Source organism: Macrosteles quadrilineatus, unplaced genomic scaffold (assembly GCF_028750875.1).
Source record: "Macrosteles quadrilineatus isolate MER2022 unplaced genomic scaffold, UCM_ALF_1.0 Scaffold_7__1_contigs__length_78375512, whole genome shotgun sequence".
Taxonomy (NCBI): domain Eukaryota; kingdom Metazoa; phylum Arthropoda; class Insecta; order Hemiptera; family Cicadellidae; genus Macrosteles; species Macrosteles quadrilineatus.
The window spans coordinates 61,304,539-61,322,731 of NW_026542600.1; the positions used below are offsets into that span (position 1 = coordinate 61,304,539).

The 18,193-nt window shown below is 37.5% G+C and overlaps 1 protein-coding gene across 1 annotated transcript in view; it reads right to left on the reverse strand.

The window, feature by feature from the left end:
• LOC128998783 (uncharacterized) overlaps positions 1 to 14,489 on the reverse strand; it is a 28,919-nt gene extending 14,430 nt beyond the window's left edge. Inside the window, exons 1-3 of the mRNA XM_054425136.1 lie at positions 14,283 to 14,489; positions 11,327 to 11,787; positions 9,628 to 10,049 (exon numbers count right to left, since the gene is read on the reverse strand). Coding sequence (XP_054281111.1) covers positions 9,628 to 10,049; positions 11,327 to 11,782 — 878 coding nt within the window. The 5' untranslated portion in view covers positions 11,783 to 11,787; positions 14,283 to 14,489. The remainder of the gene's footprint in view (positions 1 to 9,627; positions 10,050 to 11,326; positions 11,788 to 14,282) is intronic.
• Positions 14,490 to 18,193: the final 3,704 nt, after the last annotated feature.

An 18,193-nucleotide genomic window follows, 5' to 3' on the forward strand; every position in this document is an offset into this window, starting at 1 on the left:
TACCGCGGACCGCTGGGCGCTAAGCTGATTCGCACGGTGCGTTACAGTGAGATCGGTGACTATCCTCTAGTACCGAGTGACTATCACTGTACTTAGGGGCTACCCCTAACTGTAATTCAATTAAAAAAAGAGTATTGCTTATTAAAAATTGTTTTTGCAAGACTACGTCGCTGTGAAACAGTTAAACAAAATATTATTTTATTATAACTAATTTTTTTTAAATTGATTTTTTGGCTTTTGGCTTGAGCCGGAGGCCCTCGGGGATCGCCGACCAGCCGCCCTGGCCAGACCGGGCCTGCTGATGACGACGCAATCAATCATTTGTATTTTCAATACAATTTATTTCAACTAGCAACACCAATCCTTTAGTTGATGATTGTTAATATTGAGATTCCTCTGTTGTGATAAATCAGTACTCTACTGTAAGTAGCCTACCGGCCTATCACGAGCAGTAGCTTACAAATCTCTCTACTGTTTTGTTTTGTTTTTTACGCGGTTTATGACTATACAATAGTGTTTGGCTAGGTTTTAGGAGGGTTAGATTAAGCTGTGATTTTCAACTTACAGTTTGTAACCTGTACCAAGGTCAATGACTAGAAATGTCATGATTGTGCAATATTAAAGATCTGTCCCCTTTATTACCCCAGATAATTGTGGTTCTACTTTACAATGTAAACACTTTACTGTAAAGTATTGTAGCCTATGCTACCTTAATTGTGTTTTAATGAGGTCAATCCCGACCTATATTGACTGACGCTGGTTCTGAACCTCCTGGTTGCGAAATTCCTGCAAACCTAACCTCAATATAACGAACCTCATTTTAACAAAATCCTTGATATAACAAATATTCAGTTTGGTCCCTTCAGATTCGTTATACCAAGGTTGGACTGTAATTACGCACTTAAAACCTTATTCACACACACTATCAAAAATTATTTATTAAATTTAAAACATAAACAATCCTACTTTGACAGTTCTAATTTTGTCTCACAGCTGCTTGGTTGAAATTATCAACTGTAGTCATTAATTTAGAAAATTAATAGTGCTGTACCCTTTTGGTACATTTTGTAACCTTTTAATGCTAGTGATCATCATGGAATCAAATTGTTTAGTTGAAACAGCTGTTAAGATTATTTTATTCCATTTAAATATCAGTACTCATAAGGTTCAGAGATATAGAAGCTAAAAAATGACCTAAGAGTAGAAGCACAGCAAGTGGGCCTGAAAATAAATGCCAGAAAACCCAAGGAAATGAGGTTAAATAACCGGAACAACACTCCCCTCAGAACAGGAGAGGATGATATTGAGCGGCCAATGAATTTTGTTATTTGGGCAGTATGGTGACTGAAGGAGGAGGTGCCGATTGGGACATGGAAAACCGCTTGATTAAACCAAGAGCTGCATTTGCCCAGCTGAGGCCAGTTTGGAGAAGCTCTGAAATAAGAATAAATACTGAACTCAGGATCTTTAACTCAAACGTTAAGTCTGTCCTCCTTTTTGGCTGTGAGACATGGAAGGTGACAAACACGAGCACACGCAAACTGCAGACTTGGGTTAATAAATGTTTACGAACCATTCTCAGGGTGTGGTGCACCCAGGAGCATTTTGCTATTCAAATAAATAGGAGAAAATGGAGATGGATTGGGCATATTCTTCGGCAACCACAAGATACAGTAGCGAGACAAGCCCTGGAATGGAACCCACAGGGAAATAGAAGAGGGAGACCAAGAACCACGTGGAGGCGGACTGTGGAGAAGGAGTTAAATAGTCAGGGCATGACATGGGCTAGGGCAAAAGAGCTGGCCAACCAAAGGGACCGCTGGAGAGTGTTCGTCGAGGCCCTATGCTCCCCCTAGGAGCGCAAGGAAATAAGTCAAAGACTCATAAGGTTGCATGGGAAACTCCAGAGCCACTGGGGCAGAGCCCTTTTGACAGATCTGCACCAAATTTCACCCAAACCATCCTTGAATAATGCTTAATAATGCCTGAAAGTTTCATTACAATCTGTCAAGCGGTTTTGGAGTCCCTAACGTTCAAATATATATATATATATACAAACTTCCTCTTTTATAAATATAGATATAGTGTTGTATTCAGTATTGAATATACTGTAGTAGTGTTATATAGTATATTCAATGGTGTTTCAATTTTTTTTTTTTTTTTTTTTTTTTTTTAGGGGGAGGAGGGAAAATGCTTTTACGCACACAGGTAGCCAGCCTGTAGTGTGAGACTCCTGAAATTACCAGACTACTCACTAAAAAACCCCCTCTACTCTGTTGGACACAGACCTGGAATTGTTTGTCACATTACTTCAAGTCAGGCCAACATGTGACCTAAGCCCTCAGGGCTCGCACCGTTTCTGGCATTTTGATTCTTTATGACCTACACCGCATCCCGGTCGAGGTCGAACTTCTTGGCGCGGAGAATACTCTGGATGTAATGTGACACACAGGTCCAATAGTCCTCACCCTCCGTCATCATCGGTATGACCGTGTCCACCGACAGCAGTCCTACTATTCAGTCCTATTCAATGGTGGTAGTGTATAACATTTTGATAGTGAATACCTTTTAATCGAAAAATAGTAAAGCAGTGACTAACTGTGGCTGCCTAACAGGCAATATATTTTCAGCTGACCATATACCAATAGTTTTTAATTATTATTATCAATTATCAATTATTTAAGATGGGGACGCCACTATGTGCGTATTTTAACCCAAATATGAGTGAAGGATGAGTGGCGCGATCTTGTAGTCTTGTTAGTGACTAAGGCCGACATGTTCCTTAGACACAGCTGTTAATTAATAGCCCATACAGCTAATGGCAACTAAGGGACCTACAGTTTATTGTGGAATCCGAACCACATTTTTTCCTCGTAATTAACGAATTGGTCTAATTATTAGGATAGTACTGCGGATAGTCGTAGTACTCACTAGTGCGGACGTTAATCCACACCAGGTAGCATCGCATCCACAGTGCATTCCTATAATTACTCACAATTCGTGACCTCCTAGTAGCTGGATTACAGGACGACGCCACTCGTCCCAGTCATATAATATAATATCTTTTCTTTTTGTAGCTCCTACTTATGTTTTATATAATTGCAAATCTCTCATTTAAGTAGCCTTAGTGGAAAATAAATAGTTGCAAATAAATTGACAAGATTCTATTTACATTTATTTAACAAAACCAGCACAAAGCGATATATAGCTTAAGTTGTAGCGAGTTTATGACATACACTAAACCCAAGCACTAAACAACTAAACCCGTAGGGGAACCCCTCGGACTATGGTTTTTCTTAATAAATTTAAAAATTTACTAGAAGCTTACCGAATAGCCTCTCTCGTTTTGCGAAGTGGAAAATCGTGACTGCAGCAAACGATAACGAATACATACAGGACGTCACCGCAATCGCCAGAAATCATCACGGCTGTTGCCGCGATACGGAAAATCATGATAAATCTCGCCGCGATTAAGATATGATCAGAGATGTAGCCGCAATCACAAATAGGCCTTTAGTCATGGATGCTGAGATAATCGAAGGATATTATCGCGGAAGTTAAAATGTTATACTCTGCAAGATTGGTGCTTGGGCAGTCAAAAAATATTTCGAACTGCCCATTTTTGGAGTTTGAATAAAAACTTTGTGTTAAAAAAAAGTAAACACATATCTTGTTGTAAATAAAAGTCATTTAATTTGTAAGTACTTATTTTCCGCTAAGGCTATCTTAAATCAGAGGATTTTAATGATATCAAACATAAAATGTAAGAGCTGTAAAAAAGGTACTATAGTAAAAACTATTTATAAATGGTTACCTAAAAAATCGCGAGTTAGAGCGAACCCACGGATGGATTTGAGCAAGGGTATCAAGTATCAAAGTATTCGTATCAAGTATTTACTGCTTTACTGTTTTTCGATTAAATGGTACTATCAAATGTTCTAGACTACCTGGTATATTGTTAACAGTACTACAGTATATTCTATGTTTAATACAACTCTATATTGGATATATAAAACCTAAATAGTGTTATATATTCAATGCTAATTCGTAATGATTGTCATTCGAATGTATTTGGGGAATTACAAGAAAACATATGATTTGGTAAAATAAAACACGTTTTGCTCGCACGTACGACGGCCCTGAAGGGACACTCAGTTTCTTTTTGTCTTTCATTTTACTTCGACTTTTTTCTCGAAGTAGTTCGACTTTTTTCTCGAAGTACTTCGACATTTCTATCTAGTCTACTAGTTTTACTTCAACTCAACTTCAATACGAATACGGTCATTCCCTATTCTGTTTCTGTTTCTGATTCTTTCTCTGTCTGCTGTCTCCACTGTCTTTCGTCTCTGTCGCACTCAGACTTAATAAAATCCTTGACAGAGTCAATATCAGAAAAGTGTTTCCTTCTATGAAGTCCGAGCTTCTTGGTATACCTTTTAAGTGTCCGCTCACTTATGCAAATGTTATGCTTCAATAAAATAATTGCAAGCATTTCATGCTGTTGAAGGCCCAAACTAAAATATTGTTCAATCAGTTCATTAATGTCATATTCCATTATGTGTCCTAAAGCTCAAACCCCTTTCTATCTGCCAATTCTTATCAAAAATATGTCTACAGCAGAAACACCCCTACATCAACAGTTAGTTGGGTTGTGGTTGCCGTAAAATTATAACAAACTATAATAAGCACATTCGAGAATAAAGTCGAAGTACTTCGAGATTAAAGTCGAAGTACTTCGAGCGAGAATAATGTCGAAGTACTTCGAGAATAAAGTCGAAGTACTTCGAGAATAATGTCGAAGTACTTCGAGAATAAAGTCGAAGTACTTCGAGAATAATGTCGAAGTACTTTGAGAATAAAGTCGAAGTACTTCGAGATAAAAGTCGAAGAGAATGAAAGACAAAAAGAAACTGGAATGTCCCTTCAGGGCCGTCGTACGCACGTGACGTCACTATGCACACACCTTCTTTCATACGCCTTGGTAGTACACAGCATTTTATATCTTCCAAACCTCAGACTCAAAGTATTATGTAGGCCTACAAGGGAGTTTCAGATATAACTATCGTGGGAGAGGCAAGCAGCTAAGAACTGGTAACAGCAAAGAATTTACTTCCAATTCATTTGAAGAATTGGCCTACTGTACCAAACATGGCATCAGGCATGAATTAACGGCAACATACAGCCCACAACAATGTGGTTTAGTGGAGCGTATACTATGTTCGTAAACACAAATCTACCTTAGCACTTATGGGGAGAAGGCAATACCAACAAAATAGGGGAGAGGCAATGCCAACAAAATAGGGGAGAAGCAATACCAACAAAATGGATCGCCTACTCGAGCAATTGATGGTAACCAGCAGAAATTTCTCTAGGTCACCTTAACCTTGAAAATTTTGTGTGTTTGGCAGTAAGGCATGTGTATATAGGCTACAAGTTTAACAAGTTAAAAAAGTGTTTTGTTAGAAGTTTAGAAGTTAAGAAGGGTTGGCGAGTGTAGGCCAATATAAGGAATCAATGATAACTACTACCAATGATATATCATCATCCATCACGTGACGTCATGATTACCAGATCGCCAACTCAACGGCTGTTGAACGTCATCCATGCTAATAATAATAATATTTAGGATCTTAATGTTTGCAATGTTAGTTATTTATTTTCTTATAGGTCTAGCCTATACATTTTTTGTTGTAACTTATACTGTCTTACAAAATTTAATAGGCCTAACTTATGCACTTGTAAACAGTTCCTTTTTTTAAACCATTCGGTAAAGTTACATAAGAAATTTCTTTTAGGTAGATAGAGTAGTAAATAGCTTATTCCCTATAGGGGAAATTCGCTAAAAAAAGAAAGTTTTTTTATTTAAAACCAGTGTTGTATTTATTTACAGTTTAACGATAAAGGATAACTGATTTTTTAAAGCAATTTTAAGTAGGCCAACTGCAATGAGCTGTGACTCTTGGAACATTTCATATAAATTTTTGGAAGGACTTAAAATTGAAGGTGAGTATAGAAAATAACCGCTTAGTAGGCCTATATCAACCTCAACTTGTTGTTTTAATGATTGTAATATAATGCTGTATAGTGACAACACTGTTAAATGAGAATAACTTTAGTGTCATGTTGTTAGTCAATCTGGAGTTATGTAACATCTGTCATAAGTTGTTTGTTGTAAGCCTACAAGATAAAATGTAGTTTTATAATAAAGTGAATATTGTAACAGTCATCAGTTTTATTTAGCAACCAAATGAATAGTTTTTCTTTACAGGAAAAAAACCTCTCAACAAGTAGAAAATTAAATTGAAAGTGCTATGCAGGTTCTTTCCTTGTGTCTAGAATCAATTTAACGCAACGCAACAAATAATTTTTGGATGCAATTAGGCTATTATTAACAATGTACATACATACAGATATTTGATTGAAGTAGATTTAAATAGCATGTCTTTAACTTTGACTCAAAAACCAAGCATTGGCGTCATTACACTGACGTATCAACATCTTTTGGCACCTGGATTAAGGGCTTTACTTTTAGTTGTATTTTAGGAGAATAGAGGGAGGCTGGGTATTTTCATTTTCTAAAAAAAGGTACTTTTTTTAAAAATAACAAGAAATTTTAATGCTAGTTTCACTGCTTTCACTTGTACTACCTCACACTAAGGCCCGGTTCACACGAGCGACATACCTAGCCGACTAGGCTGTGACAGGTAAGGTAAGCCCGACTGGATAGCGGACCACAGGATCAAATGGAGCCGTTCACACGAGCGTAGGACGCCGACTAAATAGCCGTGATCGAGCTTGGTGTCCCAAAACCCAGTCGGGCCTCGCTTCCCAGTCACTCGTGGCAGTTACCCAGTCACCCAGTCGAGCGGTGTAGCAGTACACGTACAGGGTGTTTACTGGATTCTGGATAAAAAATTCATGGACAATTCCCGTACATTTAAGGACACTTTGTCGTAACCGTTGTCGCACAGATTACCGAATATATTTTCCTGATTTGTCAAACTGTATTAATCTTGTTCTTCACTGTAGTTGTACCAGAGAGAAAAGTAAGTAGGTAATAATAGACAAGAGTTAGAAATTTATTGAAATGAGCAAACATTTACTTTGGGTAAAGCTTTAGTGTAACAGAGAAACCCAATCATCGTCTACCGCAATAGCAACAAAATCCTGAATATCTCGATCGGTCATGGATACATTATCATATCATATCCGATCTATGTGGGTTAGTTAGGCATGATTCGCCCTAGCACAACGTTAAGTTCTCGACTACTTTTGAAACAAATCTTTAATACATATATTGTACCTCTGTTCTCGGTACAAAATCGGTATGGTAAGCGGCTACCAGTAAGCACGGACAGAGAAAGATTATTGTCTTTTAATTTGCAAAGTTATTGGGATCAATTACATTTTCTTAGTATATTCTACAGCTCTTTCAAAGAATAAAAATACCCAGGCCTGGACCTAATTATTTAGGGGGGGCTATATCAACTGAGTAACAAACAATGAGGTTATAATAGCAGCAAAGTCACCATCATCATTCTAGTTCATAAGATTTAGATTGCTTAAAGCATATAACACAATAAATAAATATGGGAAACAAAAACATTGAAACTGTGACGGCCCCAAAAATTCCCAGACCCAATACATATCAGTTGGGGAGGTTTTTGCTACACCCTCAAGAAACTCTTGTCAGTACCGTCACAAAAGCTTTGCTTTATTTCAAATATAAAAGGAGGGTCTGTAATATTGGATTGTTAACCTCCCAACTTTTTGCGTCAGCCAGTTGCCTCACCATGGAATATTCCATCAGCATGGCTCAGCGCTAGGCCGGGCCAACGTTCTCGGAAAGTGTAACGCGCATAGCTGGAATTTGCTGATACAGCTCAGCAAGTCGCTCGATGAAATCAGTTAATGCGCAGCTACAGTTTACCTAACGCCCCGATTGATCGTTAGGCAGCAGCACTATCCAGTGTTAGCACTGACGTCACGCGGCATAGCCGCAACGTGATTGGCTGGTTCCCCTCCACGCCCAACTCTGGGCGATGGACAGGGAGCACTCAGTCTAGTTAGTCTAAATTCTAAATTCATTTCGGTCGGTCATGTAAAGTTCTGTTCTGCGTCGCCTTGCCCCATAGCCTGCTTGGGAGGCTATGTTCCCCAATAACTTATTTTATTAAATAGATAAACTATACAGCAAGTCAGAAGCTACAAATTATTTGCTTTGTCATAAATTATTTATTCGTAGCGCATTTTCGTTGTTTCACTCTGCTACCTGTCACAAAACCTGAACAGCCAACAATATAAGACAAAGATACAGAAAATGCAATGACATGATTTGAGACCAAGTAGAGGCCTGCTACAATTAATGCAAACAACAATGCTTGTGGTTTTGTCAATTAAAAGTAATATCCATAAAAAATTGTTTTAACTTACAAAATAATACTGTAGATTAGTTACAAGTTTAATATGAAACCATAAACAGTTTTATGACAGTAGGCAATGGCCAGCGGCAAATTGAATGTTCAAGAAGATAAAAGTACAAGTAAGAAGTGAAACAGCCATTATAATAAAACTATTATTTCCATGATTAAATAGGATTGGGATCTCATAATAATTACCCAAGTAATAAATAATGGAAGTTGTAAAGGAATAAAAGTGATAAAATTGTTATGAACTAAGCTATTTTCACAATGGTTCTTGGAAGTACTTGACTTGACACTTGATTGTGGTGATAAAATATTAATGGGTTTGAGCTTCTAATGGTCTTTTATTGCACAATTATCCTAGTAATAAATTTCTGAAAATGTAAACTAAACAAACATCTGATAAACCTTGTATGTGCTCCTAACCAACTAGCAATCGATAAAATTATTGCCCATTAAAAATTTAAGGACATAGTCTGGCATTTAAGGACAATTGTGGTACATTTTATGGCCAGTAAAAAATTAAGTACAATTCCGGTTTTCCTGATTGGTAGACACCCTGACGTAGCTTTATACGAGCGTTCACACGAGCGATCGGGTAGTTTCGCTGCTGTTCGCATTCTTCCCTTTGTTCTCATTGTGCACACGTGATGGATCCCAGAGGTTTTGATAACGATATTTTCATCTAGTACGGGGACATGTCGCTCATGTGATCCTGTGGTCCACTACCCAGTCGGGCTTACCTAGCTTTAGCCTAGTCAGCTAGGAAAGTCACTCGTGTGAACCGGGCCTAAGCTGGTGCCTGGGTGAATCCATCCCCTTTCCCCTTGCAACGCCACTGGTTGTTTTCCTACATTTAGATAAGTCAAGGCTACATCCTACAAGGATTTTTGAACAAAGAATGATTTCTCATAATCTTAACATTAAAACATTGTGGAACTGTAATATAGGCCTAAGTCCGATAGAACTATAGAGTAAACTTTGCTTCATCAAATCATGGAAATCTGTACTTAAAAAAGGACAAGGCACTTTTTTTCTGTTTACCTTTATGAAACATATAAAAGACAAGCTTAAATGTGCTAATTTCTTAAAAACACAAAGGCCACTAACATAGTGCTAAATTAATTGACTCCAATTATTATCATATAAAAAAAACTTAGCATGTCTATTCCATAACAGATTAAAAAACTAGGCCTAATATTACCTGGGGTCTACTCCTCCACATTCTTCTTTGGAAGGTAGATCTCCATATTCAGCAAACAACAAAAAATAATCCGAAAATATATTCTTATCAAATGCATTACTTTTATTTTTATGGAAATATTCAATCCATTCATCCAGGTTCTTTACTTTTTCTATATCAAAGGCTGGCTCAACATCAGACTCTCCTAATACTTGATCTTTTGTTGCTTGTTCACCAATTGCTTTCCACAAGTTGAGCTGTCTTTTAATATGCTTTTCTTTTTTTTCAGGCACATATCGTTGCAAACCTTCCATGTTTTCAGTGCCAAGTACAACGCATCCAGCATAAAGCCCTGCCAATTTTCTTTCTGGCCATATATAGCCGTTGTCCGTGCTGCAATCGTACGTCAATACATCTGGTTTTTTTTTTATCCTTTGGCTTACCTGAAAATCAAATAATTTATATTCAGGTAAAATTTGTTTTACATCAATAAATACTGAACATTTCATTTCATTTTTTTTTTTTTGTAGTTTTTGTATAACTACTAAAAAACATTAACACATGAACATCAACACTTTAATTCTTAGAAGTTGTTTGTTGAAATAAATACCTTCTTTTTAATACTACATAGCTGAGATAAAGCTATGCAATTCTTCCAATAATTTTATAAATTGTAGAACAACACAGGTTCAAGAAGCATTTATCTATAACTAGTTATATACGTCACAAATTGTTTAAGAGTCTTCATCACCCTCGGGCTAGTTGCGTTTTAGGGGTATGACCTTGAGGGGAAGGTTGTTTGGACAGATAAGTAGCCTGGGGTTATTGTGTGTGTGATTCTGAAAACATGGCAAGCACCTGACTATTAGAGATTTAATGGTGAGGTACCCTTTTACATTGAACCTCACGTATCGATCTCATATCACAGGCAACACTGCTCTTTCTATTTATATTATTTCTTGGTACAGATTAAAACCTTGAGAGTGTGACAGAGCTTTGGCTCATATGAACTTCAAACAACCTAACATACACACACCAGTCTATGACTATAGAAAGAAGCTGCTAGGGTGTGAGCCGATGTCATGGTTAATAACAAGAAGTAAACAATGGCCGGACATTTCTTGAGTAGCTAAAAGTGCCTAACAGCGGCACGCTTTTAAGCTGAAACATGGGTTATTTTAGCTGCTTCGCATAAAACTCAAATACAAACATTTTCATGTAATTTTTTTGTAAAGCCGAAGTTACAGTAAAGATGAGCATAAATAAAGTTTGTAAATTGATTCCACAGAGAAGTAAGACACAGAGGAAACATTCAATGGTACACTTAGACCTCAATGGTTTTCAATTTACTTCCTAATTCAATAAAAGCTGAAACAATTACAAAGGATTTAAGCATCGGTTGAGGGAATTTTTAGTTAGGCCTACTAAAGAATTCTACAAGGTGTCTTCATTTGTAAATAATTACAATTAATTTATATAATATGTACCTCCAGAAGTTTGTATTTTCATTTATAACTTTCTAGTTTTAGTTTTTATGTTTTATATATTTAGTTTTGGTGACTTTTGCCTTGTACTTTATGTATAATTTTTAGAAATAAATCTATCCAACAAGTCAGTATTATTGTCACTTGCACTGTCCAAACTGCAATATTTACAATGTACCTATGCCATTATGCATTGTATTCTTAGTCTACAGATTATTGAAGATTGTTAAACCCACCCTTATCGGTTGCTTTCGAGCTGGCGGGTACGTTCTTTTTTCCTTTTGTTGTAAATCCGCCTCTTTTCCAGCACTAAACCACACAACCCCCTCAGATGTCGAATTTGAACATGAAGGTCCGGCTAGAGACAATTGTTGAAGATCAGAAGGGAGTGAACAGCCCTCGTTCCCTTTTACCCCCTCAGATGTCGAATTTGAACATGAAGGTCCGGCTAGAGACAATTGTTGAAGATCAGAAGGGAGTGAACAGCCCTCGTTCCCTTTTACCCCCTCAGATGTCGAATTTGAACATGAAGGTCCGGCTAGAGACAATTGTTGAAGATCAGAAGGGAGTGAACAGCACTCGTTCCCTTGGTTACTTAGTTTTGCAAGATCGATACTGTCGATAAGTTCGATAAAGTCTGCAATCGAATCTTGTTCTTCGACAGGCAATATTGGATTTGCCTCACCCTCCATGTCTTCTATAACAGAATAAATGTTATTTTATTTACAAGTCTTTATCAATTAATGGTCAAATTGGGGCAAACCCGAGCTTGAATTCAAATACCCCCTACGTAGCAGAACTGCAAACTAATTACTGCAGACTAAGTAAATTTTAATTTTTCTAATTGGATTCATACTAAAATAGTTCCATAAACAAGACATAGGTATTTATTTAGCTTTTAAATGACGAGTAGGCCTACTTAGGTTTGTTTGCTGCTATAGAAAAGTTTTTTTTCATCCAAATGTTATTAGTGTAAGGTGAAATGTTGTTATAAATGTAGGTACAGTAGACTCCCTCTTATCCGGACTGCTCGGGACCGAGGCCAGTCCGGATAACGGGTTTTCCGGTTAAACCGACATCCCCAAAAACTCATTAAAAGGGACCACTTAAATGCATGCAACCCAAATATTTGACTCAAATTTAGGAGAGCATTGAGTTTATACATGTTATGGCTGGTCTCAAATCTTTCCCACGAGAACAGTACCGCCCACTTCCTGCCGATCAAGTCCGGTTAAACTGATGTGCTGATAAAAGTTGTCCGGTTAAAGAGATTACATTTCCGCCGAGATTACATTTCCGCAGACTGTAGTCCGGTTTTAATCTGATGTCCGGATAAGAGGGAGTCTACTGTTCTCCATTTTGACACCCTTACATCTAATGTAAGGCCAAATTATGGTAATGCTAATAATTTGGAAAATGTCATAAGTTCTTATGGATCTGATAGTCAAAGTAACAGTATGATCAATGTAACAGTCAACTACGTATAAGTTATGGATACTAATTCAATAACGTACGGTATGGATACTGATTCAAAAACGTATACGGATATGGATTAAATAACATATGGATAACTTACTGATTCAACAACACATATGGCTACGGATTCAATAACGTGACATATGAATACTGATACCCCCATGAATCAAATTTTTATTTTGATCATCACTGAATCGAGGTATTCCGATGTATTTTCGATGCATCGCACACCCTTCAAATGGTAATCCCGTCCTAATGATCAGGAATACAGTACACGACTCAAAAAAATTTGACAAAGTTTTGGGATCCGCTAATCTCTAATTTTTAAGGGTTAGATTATTCGCGAACTTCGGCTGAAATTCATTACTTTTTTCACGACCTATCAAAATCCCCGACTTTTTCCCCAATTACCAGACTAGTAACTTAGACACACTGAATTATTACAGCCAACATCACACCATTAGGAATCTTGCGATACTATCGATACGGGTAGGTACCGATACTTTTATTACGATACGGTATCAATACAAAAAATCGGAAAGACAGTGGTATTGCAACATCCCTACACAGCATAATGGCATGTCGATGTCAGCTTAGCAACTTACACCAATCGAACAGGTTTTAGCCTACATTAGCTTAATACAGTGCATGCTAAACAATTAAAATTAGCTTCATTAGGACAGAAACATCTATTCTAATTAGTTTTGATAATCTTGTTGTAAGTTAGTATATTATGAATATTATCTTATTTTAGGCCTAAGGAGTTTTTGTTCTTCTAGCCTAGGTACTTTTGCTGTAAATTATTACAGTAACATAAGCCTATGAGAATTTAAAGTATTATTTAATTCATTCGTTCACCATACTGCCACTCAGTTCTAGTCTGTTAAATAAGTACCTATTCTGGAAACCAGGGGGGAGCTACCAGTCAACAGTCACCAATCAGTTAGCGTCATGGTAACCGCCATGGTTCTCAGGGAAACAAAAGCTTGTGCAATTAGCCACGCCATAACAATCACTATGACCCTTCTACTGTTATTCTATAAATAAATAATGGTTTAAATACCTTATATTTTACTGTCAAAGTGATCCATCATCGGCAACGAAACTGCAGTAGCCTATATTTGGACTACAAAGGATCGCTTTGACAGTATAAGGTATTTAAACCATAATTTATTACTATACCAGTGATCCGGAGGCTAACAACATGAAGTTGTCCTATGTTCACTGTCTAGCCTACAAGGTGCAAGGTTCGTCCTGAGAAGATTGATCCCAGTAGAATATCTCAAAAAGGGTGTGAATGTTGACAGATTTTCTGTGGCTTGGGCAGATAAGGCTACTTGTGTGATTGAACCGCCTAAACCTTAGGTAAGGGGCCTAAGTTAGACCTATGATCTATTAAACTACAAGGTTAAGCTAGGTAGAACGAATATGAATTAGTTTTAAGTTACTGGACAACCTATCTGCTTATTAGAAACTCATTTCAAAACGAAAGTCATAATAAATATCGGACAGCATCTAAAGCCTGAAATAGGCATTGCAGCCACTTAGCCACTAGCTTTAAGTTATGGAAATACCCTAAGGCCAAAAACCCAAACCCAAAGGGGTTTAATGGTCCCAACAAACGAATGGCAAAACGTAGGCCTAATTAAGTTGGTTGTAAAATCTAAATATTTTGATATTCATACAATTATTATAGGCTAGGCCTAAGTTACTTACGACTGACAATGCCGCCACCAGCCTTTTCGGTAATGGCAATACTCTTCTCCTGTTCAAGTTCAGAGCTCTACTACTTGGTCCGCTAGAGAAGACGAAAATGATTGACTAATTTGGTAGTTTAGTTATTTGATAATAAGTATTTAAACCAAACCACGGCAAGGCACGAGGCGAAGCTCAGAACTCAGCGAGAGCCGACTCAGCCGAGAGCAGAGCAGAGCAGCAGAGGAGAAGCAGCGAAGCACGAAGCAGGAGCAGGAGGAAAAGAAAGAGGAAAGGAAAGGAAGGAAGAAGGAACCCTTTGCCCTTTCTTTCTAAAATTCTAAGCGAAGCGAAGCCGAGGTGGGTTGGGTGGATGTGGAGGGAGGCTGGAAAAGCGCGCCAACGAATAGAATAGAGTAACAGAACAGAGGGCATGAGGTCGTAGAGTAAGAGCACAATAGCAACAGCACATCATAGTCATTGAGATGATTAAATAATAACTAGAGTCACCACTATGTGTTTAAAAAGCGTACCACTGTTTTTGCTGATTTTATCAGTGTTTCGAGTTGTTAGGTTGGCCTTATGATCGTTTGGTTGAGTGCTATCAAATTAGGGATAGGCAAGGTGGCGTCATTATGTTGTTTTGTTGATAGTTGATGCAGTAGTAAACAAAAATATGTCAATATTATGCAATATTAGTTTATTTATTTACTTTACGGGGAACCCATATTACGGTAATTATATTAACCTCCGGAAATCACCCAAAATTATTTTATTTTTCAAAATGGTCGAAATTTCACGCTTATTACAAAAATGATTGTAGTTTTCTCGGAGAAGCGGAAAAACGGGGAAAATATGTTTTGATCAAAACCCATGTCGTGGGAACTCAAATTGTGCGGAATTTCATCCTGAACAAGAATATTTAGTTTTTATTAAGATCGCTACAAAATTAAATATCGACGGAAAAGCGGGCCGTTCGTTGGTGACTCATTTGCTACGGGTACCGTATAGCGCCAGCGTTGCGGATGACTCCTACCAAAGAAAACATACTACTATAACCGTATGGTTATAGTAGTATGTTTTCTGTGCTCCTACTCAACTGTGGAATGTGGGCATTGTTTTATGTAAGATTATATTAGGTTAGTTTGGGTTAGTAACCCAAACTAAGGTAACCTAAACTAAGGTAACCTAGGTTATTTTAACCCTTACCAGAGTTAGTGGATAGGTGGGTATACTAACCCGGTGGCTGTGGAGAAGTAGTGAGGGCGAAATCGGTGGGCGAAGCGTACTTTAAAATGGTACTCCGGTAAGGTAACCTAAGAAATGTTTCTCAACTTTGCCATACGTACCCTTTGGAATAGCTGCCTGGATATTCCACCATAACGTCGCTGTATGTTGTTGATATGCGCACCGGAATTCGGGTCCACAATGTTCTTGCTGTGATTTACTATCAGGTACTTGAATCTGCTTCTCTTTGCGTATAGTACGCCAACCAACAATCAGTGATGATGATTGATCCCTGTCGGACGTACTAACGGGCCTGTGTTTAACCAGGGTCTGTCTGGTACGGTCGGAGACACGGAGACAGGGATAAAAAAGCTCTCCGCAGTTCCTGTGACTACCCCTAGAACCCACTGTCCTTTGATCAAACTACCTCTGTTATATTTTCTTTTACCGAATTTTGCCTTATTTATTTCCACAACGTAACTGGGCCTACCTAACCGTTTTTTTATTTTATTTTGTTTGTTGTGGAACAGCAGGACCTCAAGATAAAAATAAAACCAGTCAACGACCGTGTTTGGTCCAAGATCAAGGATGTTTTGGAGGAAAGATTGCCGGAGAAGATTTTTGGTGTAGTAGATTACGTTGTTGTATTAATAGTCAAAGTTACTATCCTCCAAACCTTGAGTATAGGCAAGCAGGTATGGTCAAGGAAATCGACGGCAAACATATTCTTGTTCAGGATTAAATTCCACACAATTTGAGTACGCACAACATGGGTTTTTGAGCAAAAAATATGTTTTCCGCTTATCCGAGAAACGGTACGTTTCAGAGAAAACAACAATCATTTTTGGAATCAGAGTATGAATTTTGACCATTTGAAAAAAAAAATTTCGGATGAGGTTCGGAGGTCGATATAATTACCAAACCCAAGCCTAAACCGATATCTCCAAACAAGGAAACTTGATTATTTTCACCATTAATCATAGCTTGAAAAGAGGAAAATAAACATTTACCCCCCTAGGAAAAATAACTCGTTACAATCTTACAACTAAAAATCGTAATATTTCAGCCATTTCTTATTCGATCTTTTTGAACTTGATATTGTTTGGAAGGGAATTGAAAATACTAAATAAAAGTGTACTTGAAATTTTTTTTTAATTTGCCGTTTTTAGTTATTAAAGTTTAAAAAATAAAAATGGCCGCCATTTTGAAATTTAATGTTGGATCAAGCCCAAGATGAACTTTTTTTCTAACATGGGTCCCTTTTACCTTAACCTACAAACCAAGTTTTATAAAGATCGTTTGAAAAAATTTAAAAATAAAAATGTTTATGTAAAAAATACAAAATGGCAGATATCTCGTTAACAAAGTGATTTTGGAAAAAATGTCTCTCTTTTTGCCTGGATATTGGGATTACATTTATTGCGGATGCAATACATTGAGTGTTCTCCAGCTGGCTCCCGCGACGGTACTATTTAATATAATACTGTTCGTCACAGGCCTGTGTTCAGTCCTCGATAACCATGTCTTAATTCTTTGTTGTAAAAATGTGCGTTTGTGTTTATGTTAGTGTTTTTGTGAATATGACGACGTCCGAGCGATCGAAGGATCGACTACGTCAAGATAAATGTCGACTTCTTAACAACTACGTGACCATGACGCAACTATCGTCGAAACCATGGTTGTAGATAATAGGTAGGTTGTAGAGTCTTTGAACTGTGACGAAAGTAAAGATGGTAAAATAAACCACTTGATCCTGCACCGTAGGTATAGGGTGTTTCGAAAATCTCTCACGAAACTCAGTGCGCATGTTCCTGAGGTCAAAACAAACAAAAATATCATATAAACATTATGACCTATCGACCTCTCTCACTTCGTTTATGTTTGAATTATTATTTAAATATAACTGTTGACAAACGTCCAAAGCCAGCTGTAATAATTATTAATTACTTACTTTACTTACTTACTCACTCGACGTTGTTGACCAGCTCTTGCTGGATAGACTGAGTCAACAATAAAAATAATAATAATAACAATATTTATATACATATTTACAAGTTTAGTGGCAGGCAAATTTTATAAAATTCATCTAGGGATTATAAGGTCCTTGCCAGTATAGCCACTCCCTCAATTCGTTTTTGTAAACTGAGGCCTCAAGGTTTTTAAAGTACAGTGGCAGTCGGTTGTACATCCTAATTGCCAACATATAGGAAAGCTGTCATTTTTTTGTTTAGTATGCAGAAAGGGATATCAAGGTTGGATTTTGACCTTGTATTGTGATCATGATGGTCTTCTCTCAATGCAAGACTAGAGATGTTGGTCCTTACGTTGGTGATTAGAATGTACTGGCTGTATACTGTAAGGATATTGAGCTTACTAAAAAGAGGTCTGCAATGTTCGTGGTAGTCAGCGGACGAAATAAGTCTGACTGCCTTCTTTTGTAACAAAAGTATATCCTTACAGCCAGCTGCATGGCCCCAAACCTCCAACCCATAGCTGAGATGGCTGTGGAACAAAGCAGACAGTTAGTAGGAGGTATTGCTTTGGATCAGCATAGGTTTGAGCTTCCTACAGAGATGTAATGTCCTCGATAGCTTGGTGCACACTTTCATGGTACCTGTTTTCCCCAGGTGAGTTTGTGGTCGATTATGAAGCCTAATAATTTTACTTCAGGCAGGTTATCAGGGGTGGGATTCCGAGCTAGACTG